The sequence below is a fragment of the Euwallacea fornicatus genome, chromosome 18 (assembly GCF_040115645.1).
Source record: "Euwallacea fornicatus isolate EFF26 chromosome 18, ASM4011564v1, whole genome shotgun sequence".
Classification (NCBI taxonomy): Eukaryota; Metazoa; Arthropoda; class Insecta; order Coleoptera; family Curculionidae; genus Euwallacea; species Euwallacea fornicatus.
Genome location: NC_089558.1, coordinates 1,231,294 through 1,241,558, shown reverse-complemented (window position 1 = coordinate 1,241,558; position 10,265 = coordinate 1,231,294). Strand labels below are relative to the sequence as shown.

The window sequence follows — 10,265 nt, the reverse complement described above, 5'->3', positions numbered from 1 at the left end:
GTTTTCAGCGGGTCAGTGAAACCCTTCCACCGTGGATTAAAAAAAATCGAGGGAAAACGATATTTCCAGAACTTAGGTGGGAGTAACTACTGAAAAATAATTGCGCATCCTGGGGTTTTTGTGTCAACTCTTTCTTGATTACTGCTAAAGTAATTTACTCTATTTTCACGTTCGCCCGTTTTGATTTTCATTTCGTCTTCCCGTTATTTAAATCTTCTTTATTTTCAAATAAAAAAATACTTAATTCCAATTTTAAAAAAATCACAGCAGTCCCGGCGTAAGCAAAATGACCTGCCGAGTCCAAAAATGTCGAACAACGCAGCTCGTTTCATCTTCAAAACGCTGAGACGGAACTCGCAGGAAGTTTTAAAAAATATCCACTTCGACGAAGTTGTTAGATGAGCTTTCGATCAAATCAGAAACGACAGAGTACGAACTTCAATTCTGAACTGAGCCACATTTTTGTGATGCATCTAAGTAGGTCTACAGCAGCCTGCAGTTTAGATGAACGTGGATGGCGAAATTAGTAGGTTTCTAGGAACCTCGCATACCTCATTACTGGAATACCAGGGTGCAAAGTTTCAGTCCGATTTATCAAAGACCGTTTAAATAATCCAACAACCTTGATCGATCCGAGATAAAATGCCTGAAGAATACACATGTTTTATTATAATCGCATCTTCTCAGTTGTGCCTTTTTTTTTACACACACATGTCGTATCTGATCCAGATAAATGCCGATGGTACTGATCTTAATTTTCTGACCGGCGGCAAAAACTTGTTACCGGACAACATTTCAGCCATATTCACGCATTAATTGTTATATAAACCTTATAATCTAATTAATTCCGACTTTTCATCTATCCCGCCAAGAAATTTCGATTTATGTACGTAGTTCTTTGGTCGTTGCGTAAAGGTCAAGGCAATTTTATGCTTATTACATTAACAGTATTTAGATTTATCTGCTGCCATTAACATAGTTTAGTGCCATAAGGAAATACAAGGTTTTTACATTAAATTGAAGGATTAGTGCCACAGAAATGTTGGTCCCACTCCTGTTGGCGTAACCGTTCTAATGCAGAACAATGCGATTTTGCTCTAAAGCGACCGTCAACAATAAGGATAAAATCCCCGGGACACCGTGTAGCCCATAAAATATTTTAGATTTCCATATCTTTATTTCCCCATAACACGCATCCTCCTCCTTTATTATAATTCCCTTTAAAATATTGGGCTTTAATACGGTTTTACTACCATCATATTTTGCAGTATAATATAATGTGCATAAAATTAGAAATGTGCAAGTGAAATGAAGTTTCGAGTCATAAACAGCGCATATTGAGGGAACTTTAACTTTGCTCAAGTATATAGTTAGAGTTACTGTTTATTATCGTTTAGGTTTATGATTTTTTTACTTATCACCTCATATCGACTTTACAGGAGCGCCAGGCATCAGTGCAGGTGTGACAGCCTCGTTGTGACGATTCCGACACTTGTTCTGTGAAATTTGCCCGTTTTCACTGAGCATTAGCGGATGCGATAGGCAATAGTTGGCTCAGAATGGAAGAACTAAGGCCGCATTCATGGAAATACTTCCGAAGACGTAGGACCTATCAAAGCCATGCTTGGATACGAAGCCGGAACCTCCAACTTCGCCCTTTGAATTCGCGTTTGCCACCACTACCTGTGAACTGCGCAAGTACTAACTGCTGCGCAACGTGTAACAATCTCTTTCTGGTACACACCCCACGAGCATAGAAGTCGTAACAACAGGATACGGTGGCAGGATCCATACGAAGGTTTTTGTCAAAAATTTTCAACCCAGTGGTCATGGTTAGTTTCACTAAAATTGCCGTGACAAAATTCTTTGGTACAGAGAAAATTTTTAAGTGTCCAGCAAAACTGCCACGTCAGCGAATCGGTCAGAAATCATCGCCGTACGGTGTTTTTTTTAAAAGAGAGAAGACTGATTTATCTGTTTGGTACTTCATCGACCGAATGATCCTGCATCTACAAACCTACACGACTGCCTTCCGTTCCTCCCATATCTGCAGCCCAAATCCCATGACATCACCCTTCCCATTACTCGAATACTATTCTTGTAACCCATTTAAAACAAAATAAGTCCATTACTTATTTAAATGTCCGAGTGTCACGGTGGCTCTTAGGTACCTTTCTAAGGCGATTCTAAGGCATATTAAGAGTAATTTATAGGTAAGAATTTTAATGCAACACGCTTATTTAGCGGTCCCCGATCCAGGATAGGCCAATGTGGGAGAAATACATTAAATGTTCATTGTCTTGAGTCACAATACCTTGGATAGATATATCAAATTAAATAGGATATTCTTTAGTGAATTTAAATTTAAATGGCACAACATTTGAATGTAAATGATGAGTAACTGCCGGGATTGTTTATGAGATTTTAGCGCCTTTATGCCGCTTGCTTAATTTAGTATTATAGCACTGAATGCGACCAGTTGCAACAGGAATACGTTTTTTTGTTTCAGTGGGAAAATTTCTAAACAATGCGAACTTGAGATAAATGATTGGCAATTAGAACAAATAACTGATTTGGAATAGCACTTCATTATCTGGAATCAATATATAAAACCATTGTCGTTCTAGTATCATCATCATCGTCACAATGAGAACCTTCCTGTTCGTACTTGGCGCTTTGGCGCTCGCCTCGGGCCTGCCCAGCAAAAAGCTTCATCCCCTTTCAGACGAATATATTGCCGAACTCAACAGCAAGCAATCTACGTGGAAAGCAGGAAGAAACTTTGCAGTTGAAGACTACGAGCTGTTCAAAGTGTTGGCCTCCGGAGCCAAGAAGGGACCCGCCAGAAACGTTCCTGTTCTGATCCACGATGAAAGCGAAGACGTTCCCGAGTCCTTCGATGCCCGAGAAGCTTGGCCTGACTGCGCAGATATCATTGGTTTGATCAGAGATCAGTCCAGATGTGGAGCCTGCTGGGTAAGCTTTGAAATGTCGGTTTTATGGGTTTTACAAGTTTTTTAAAAGGCATTTGCAGCGGTTGAAGCCATATCGGACCGGATTTGCATCCACTCAAATGCAACCAAGAAACTGTTGGTTTCAGCCCAGGACGAGCTGACTTGTGGTCTTGCAGGGGGGTGCAGTGGAGGTTGGCCCTTTTCAGCCTGGGGAGATTGGCACGAACGTGGAATCGTTACTGGCGGATTGTATGAAGCTTATGACGAGGTAAAAAGTACAATTCTCCGAAGAACTTTGCGAAATTTTAAGTTTAAGGGGTGCAAATCTTACTTCTTGCCCAACTGCGAAGACCACCCCAATAAATGTACAGACTACGTAGACACGCCCCCTTGCGTTGAACGATGTGACGTGAACACCTTGAGCTATGAAACTGAAGAGACTTATGGCCAAGAAAATTACGGTCTTAGTGGAGAAAAACAGATCCAGCTGGAGATCCTGAAGAATGGCCCCGTTGAAGCTACCATGGATATTTATGCAGATTTCGCTAGTTACCAGAGCGGCAAGTTCTCTTTTTATGACGTTTTTTTTTTACACTTAATGACACATTATAGGAATTTACCAACGTATATCTAATGATTACCTCGGAGGACATGCAGTAAGAATCCTGGGTTGGGGAGTGGAAGATGATGTTAAATACTGGCTAGTTGGCAACTCATGGAACGAACGCTGGGGCGAAAATGGCTACTTCAGGATCATCAGAGGAAGAGACGAAGTGGGTATTGAAAGCACCATTGACGCAGCTCTGCCCGACTTTTCTAGATTCTAATTAATAAAACCCACAAAAAATCTGCTTATCTCTTTCTTTCGTCATATGTTGTAATAACTTTCAAACGGCCAACAAACGAATCAATGCAACAATGCGGCTCTTACCTAATGAACCAGATTAACTAACGGACAATAATGAAATTGGAAAGTTTTTTAATGGTAATTTCCATACAACATGCGAGTGCGGTCAATTCTACTTCAGACATTTCAATAGTAATTATTGAAGCTTAATTAAATTCATTAGCATTTAGCGGGGTCAGACGCTGACTTGTGTTTTTTAAGTCGGGGTTTGATGTGGAATCGTCTAATGATCAAACAGTGGATAATTCGCAATGCTTAAATGACTAATCTGACTTTATGAGCCACGTGTGCTGATGGTCCTCAGCTTCGTCCCTACTTTCAAATTTTCCTTCTCCAATTTCCAGTAACAGGCCCAGTAAATCATAACCAACATCGTATCACCATCTTCAGATAACATTTAAATCTGCGTTAAAAGGGCTCCTTATCTAGTGCACGTATACAGGAGGTTTATTGATGCCGGTGCCAGCAACGTTTTAAAAGATATTCTCGGGACGGTCTGGTAATAAATGCCTAAGAATTTAATTTACGACCTTTAGCGGCCAAATAAAGCCTTTTTTTGGGAACACTTGTTCTCTAGGGTTTTGTATATTCTTGGAAGATTTGATGAAAGCCATATAGAGTGTCTAGAAGGCATATTCAACGCTGCAGATCGAAACAGGCTATAGGCGCCATTTAATATTCCGCATACGTAAGAACTGCAAATTCTATCTACATATTTATTAACGTCGTTTAATATTCCTTCGTATTAAATTACGAAAAAAATGGCTGCATAAAAATGCAACTCAAACCCATTAAGAAACAAATAGCGGTCACCCAGCCGTCGTGGGCGGTACCAGAAGGAAAAATTGTATGAATAAATGTAATGGAATATAGGTTTCTAAGAGCTTGTTACGTAAAGGTTATATCCTAGTCATTTATGAAATAGATAATCGCAATAATTATTCCTGATAGACGTGGTATTAATAAAAACTACAGCTTTCGGGCGGCTGCCAACTCCCCCAGACGCCAAGCGCTGGCCATTCACGCGATTTCGAGCAAATGCTGGAGCAGTTCGTGTATATCCCTGATCCACTCCGGCACATGAGCAATTTTATTTATGGCCAATACAAAAACAAGAGCAACATTGCAATAATTAGTATTCCGTAGATATGAAAATAAGCCGCGGAATCTAGGCCAGAAATAAGACATTTTACAATTGCATAATCTGGTCTCCTCGGGGGACATTTAAAGCCGTTTAAGAGGTTAATCTTGGTTTAACCAGAAGAACAAATTTAATTCATTTATTATAATTTTGCAACGATAGTTACAAGGTATAGGCAGTTTCAATAACCGCGTTATCAAGATCTTGTTTCATCGACGCCGTCATAAATAATTGAACACAGTTTACCATTCCCATAACATACCGTGTGTTAACTTTCACCTCGTCGAAGACATCGGAAATTTTGAAATTTAGATGCAGAAGCCGATGAGGAGGGATTTATTGTGGGATTCTCCCCGTTGAAATCGTTCGAATTCGCGGATATTTGAATGGGAAAAAACAATCGTTTTTACATAAATTCAGCATGCGCCGTGTCTTGCGCGCAACGCGCATGGGGACGAGAAAAAAATTTACCGTTAAAACGGTCATTTGCCACCACTGTGCCGAAGTCATCAAATCGCATTCAGCGTCACTCGCATCACGTGGTTTCTGTTAATACTTTTTCTATTAACCGCGATTACAACTCCAATTCTCGAAGAAAGTCACGGAGTTACGTCAACGTTACGTGTATTAAAGTTTCAGTAGACATTACCAAGCGAAGAACTTCCCGTCGAGAGATGAAATGAAATAAGCCGTAAAACCACGAAAATGACGAACTTTAATTGACAACCAAGACGGGTCTTGTGGTACGCCTACAAATCACAGAGATTTCCGAAAGAGGGTGCGCATCGTTGCGATAAATGGCACCTAAAGATAGGTAGCCCAACACACGGCGACCTTAATAGCCTTAAGGAATATAATCCAGCGATATATTGACTGTAGTTTTATCTGGAATGTTTCCATGAAATAATATATTGTTGCGGTGAGCGGCTGGGCGCAGATAACAATAGAGGAAAAAAGGGTCTATCGCGGCGGTGGTTCGACGCTTGATTCATTGCGTTTTATGTATGTCAAATGTCCTGGTAGTTTTGTTTATGTTAATATTTACATGTTTCGAAGAAAGTTATGGATCCTTCTAGTCAAACGATTTTATGTTAATACGAGGAAACCGTTGTTCAGTAGTGTGTAAGTCCAAGATCGAAACAGCTAAGAATGAAGCGATTGTAATGGGGATATTAATTCATTCGGTTGTGAAATAGTGACTTATTAGTAGTCTGTTAGTTGGCGAATTGTACAGTTGGGCCGAGTACATAAATAATGTCCACGTTGAAAGCGCGTACACTGCAATCGTCCGAATGACGAAATTGCAATAATACGCTCATTTCTTTAGCACTTTTTCCATAGACCATCGGATGCCCTTAATAAATTCTCAGACTGAACGCGCTTTAACAATGCCTTGTTGGGCATGACGTCAAACAAGAAATTAATTTCTTTCTCATCTACATATCCAGTTGGTAATTTTAATTGACGCATTACCATTGAACACAATATAGGGCTGTCCTACGCCCGGCGAGGTGATCGTGAACGATCAACGTGAGGCCACGATCGTTAGGAGTTGACCCTTGAAAGTTGCCATTTCTGCCCGATCAACTATATCGATTTGGTAGCGTATGTAATTAGCATGGCAAATTGCCGAGCAGCTATGTTGGTTTACGTATATGGATATTAGCAATCTTGTAATGGGATACCCCAGGAATGTTTACAAACTGTCTGAATTAATTGCATCAAGAAAATAAAAAAAGAGTGATTTTTATATGCAAATCGGCTTGAGCAACACCCAGTATTATTTATAATTGTTATAGATAAAACAGGCGCCAAGCGATTATTCGCTACAGGCACGGCTTGCGTAACATTTTGCGCTCGTATTCAGTTTGCGATAAATTATTCTTACATGGAAATACTAATAGGTTGTTCGATCTGTCCATCTGACCTTGGGGTACATTAATATTGTGATATGTAAACCGATAAAAGCAGCGCATCTTGCATCACTGAATCTGATCAAATAATAACATGTCATTGAATTCGATTTAAATTGGAGGAATGATCATTGCGAATTTATTACCTTTGGGATTGCGGTCCAGTAATTTATCTCTTAAACGCCCCCAAATTAGTTTTTACGTGTCCTCATTTTATCTCTACGGGTACGAGGTATGGGCCTCAGAAAGTATCGAATTTCGAAGACTCTGAGAGCCTCCCGTCGAATGGTGGTGTTTCTAACATTTTTTCGTTAAAAAAACCTAAGTCATCTTTTTTAATATTTCGCGCCGCTGCTGCCCGTTTTCGGGGGTTTGCCCGGGGAATGGTGGTTAGTTGCTTCGTCTATCCAAATGCATTTCGGTACGATCTCGAACACGATTTTGTTGCTTGAACTGATAAAAATCAAGTCGTATTCACCTCGACCGAAATCGAGGCCCAAATCCTGATGGTCCCAAGCAAGAATATCGAATATCCGGTCCTTCGGGCAGTTCAAGACACGGTGCCGGGCTGTTAGGAATGCCGTTTTGAATAATGTGATTTTGACATTTCTAAATAGCTTATATTTATAAGCAGCGTTCCAGCTACCCCCGCTGGGGCTCGCGGTTGTAAAAATGCAGCCTTATAGACGGCCCACGGGGCGCGCAAGATAAATATGGGACCGAGGGTCCATCGCGGCCTGTATCGGAGATTTGTTCTCTCTGGGTTCTAAATGGGGCACCTCGTGACAACCTACGTAATGACGGATTACTACATCGCGACTCAGATATTATGGCTCTGTTTCTTTTCCGAGGGTGACATGAAGATTAACGGAACACAATTATTGTCTCGGTGAAACTGATTTTCGGATCAGTATTGTTCAATCATAATGTTCATGGAGTGCCACAGAAAAATAAAAACAATTTTAGTTGTTCAACATTTCTGCACGTGAAGAACCTATCGGCATTCAACGGAATTGTGTGGGAAACAGTATAAAATTGGGAATAATTCCGGGAAAATGCGAAAACATTCCTGGAGCGTTTGATTTTTTCATTTGTTTGGATGTGGCCGGACCTGGATAAAACTGCTCGAAGCAGAGCACATGTCACATTCTGCATTTAGTTTGACCAACATACAGGGTAAGCAATTTCTTGTGCCCCCACGTTCCTGCATTATCCCTCCTTAGTTGCGAAAAAGTGGAAAGAATTTCCAAAATTAAACTTTAGGGCCAAAATATCACTTTATTACAACATGTGCTATTGCGCCATTAAAAATACTCTAGTTTGCTCTACAACGCACAATCAAATAAACTTCTCTAAAAAAGCGAGAAAATCCTTTGAGAGAATTAAATCTCCAAAGGTACATGTGTTCTCGAAACATTCTAAAAAGTCATTGCAAATTTATCTTATGTGTGACGGACAGATCATTTGTTGTACATGTACATATGTATGTATGTATATTCTATGGTATATCTACGTTCGAGACAGCTTGCTCATGTTTCTTTTCAATTTTGATTGGGAATGTCGCCTTACACGCCAGTAGGGGTGAAACTGCACACTATTCCCAGTTAAAATTAACGGAGAACAACATTCACCCTTTATCAAACGAATTTGACCCGTTATCACCAAACAAAATGAAACAAAACATCAACAAATCAGTTTCGTATTTTTTCGCAGGCCTACAATTTCGCTGTTTAGTCAGCCAATATTGCCATCGATGACGCGTCTGATGTTTGTAAATATTCCTGCAGTTTTTTGAATGAAAGTTCCGTTCCGAAACCGGCAAAAGTACTTGAAGCAATAGAAATAGACAAAACACAAGTGTTAAGAGTGTTCTTTTGTAAAAGTTTGGTAAGTTTAAGTTATGTTTCTATAATAATTTATGTGGCTTACTTATTGCATGGATTTTATTGACGAATTTAATGAAAAGTGTGTTTAACAAGGGGAAAATACTGGCCGGCTAGGTAAGTTTTGTACTCTTATGATGGATTTATTCACGAGCATTAGGATTAACTTAAGGCTTGCAGAAATATGTTAGGACTTATCAATCTATAAATGTGTTTATGAATCAAATAATGCCCAACGCTTAAGGAATAAGCGTTAAGAAAGTTGTGAAATAATAGAGGTTTTAATTGATGTTACCTTCTGTTCATTCCCGCTATTTTCTTTCACCTTTCGACAGTTTTGACACATCTATCCTTAAAATTAGCTTACATTATACCATCTTATTAAACATTCTCATTTCATTGTATATTCTTATTCTTAAAGCATTCTCTTTATTCTTGTGTCTAAACCGACCTTTAGCAGGAGTTTTAACGGGAATTCGAGAAACTTATAAGCCGTATTATCAATGAATTCAACAAAATTCCTACCTGATTTCCCGTAACTTTCCGGCACTGGCATACACTGTCAATTGTCATTAAAGGAACTAAAAGGAATTTCCGAGTAATTGGTGTTGCTTCTAATGTCATTAACCGAATGCAAAGTGTCGAATAACGATGTACGTAGAAAATGTAGAATTTATTCTAGTAATTTTATTGAAATGATTTGGTTTTAAATAATAACTTTAGTATATCTAGATGATACAGAGGGTGTAGGTTGGGCATTTCTTTAGGGGCATTCTATATTAAAATATGGAAAAAGCATTAAAATTAAAAATTCAAACGCCTACAACAATTAAATGTTTAAACTTTGGTCAACCGATCAAAGAATTACAAATTTTACGGTGTTCAGTTGGTAGTTGTGAATGCCTAAACATCTTTAACCTCTGGCGGGAAAACGAAATTCGGTCGTACCAATTTGGGATGTAAAAAGTAAAAAATTCCATAAGAATACCAAATTAAAATCAGAGTTACAGATTCTGGAATTATACTTCGTGGTTTAAATGGCTAAATAATTTGGCACAAATGTTCGAAAGAATTAGAATTTTTGTGGTTTTTTGGTTTCAACTTCGTGCGGTCTTTCTTGCAAATGGTAAGTTCTAGCAATTAAGCAAAAACACTGTATTTAAGTGAGCTGTTAACAATGACAGCCAATATTAGGGCCAATCAACCTCCATATACTAATGAATATGTTGGAAGATCTTGAAGAAGGTGCCATTGAACTGATAAGCGTGACTGAAGCCATGAATTTCCAATTTAGTCTACTGAGTATGTTGACCTATGTTATAAATGAGGCGTCGCTGTTAAGGCAGTTGAAAGTCTTTAAATCTTTAAGTATTTTGTTTGGGATTTTGACTCCTGAAGGAGATTTATAACGTAATCAAAACGCCGCGGCCAGAAAACGTTTCTCTAATTACTCGAAAAATAATAGCG

At 39.1% G+C, this 10,265-nt stretch overlaps 2 protein-coding genes across 2 annotated transcripts in view; one reads left to right on the top strand and one right to left on the bottom strand.

Annotated features, from left to right (window-relative positions):
- The window catches only part of edl (ETS-domain lacking), a 65,012-nt gene extending 55,645 nt beyond the window's left edge, over nucleotides 1-9,367 (bottom strand). The window contains exon 1 of the mRNA XM_066293013.1: nucleotides 9,324-9,367. The gene's annotated coding sequence lies outside the window, so the exon portion shown is untranslated. The remainder of the gene's footprint in view (nucleotides 1-9,323) is intronic.
- On the top strand, nucleotides 2,619-3,805 carry LOC136345024 (cathepsin B-like). The gene is made up of 4 exons (XM_066293004.1): nucleotides 2,619-2,976; nucleotides 3,025-3,222; nucleotides 3,271-3,514; nucleotides 3,567-3,805. Exons 1-4 carry the CDS (start codon nucleotides 2,647-2,649, stop codon nucleotides 3,779-3,781), a joined length of 987 nt encoding a protein of 328 aa, XP_066149101.1. The 5' UTR covers nucleotides 2,619-2,646; the 3' UTR covers nucleotides 3,782-3,805.
- Nucleotides 9,368-10,265: the final 898 nt, after the last annotated feature.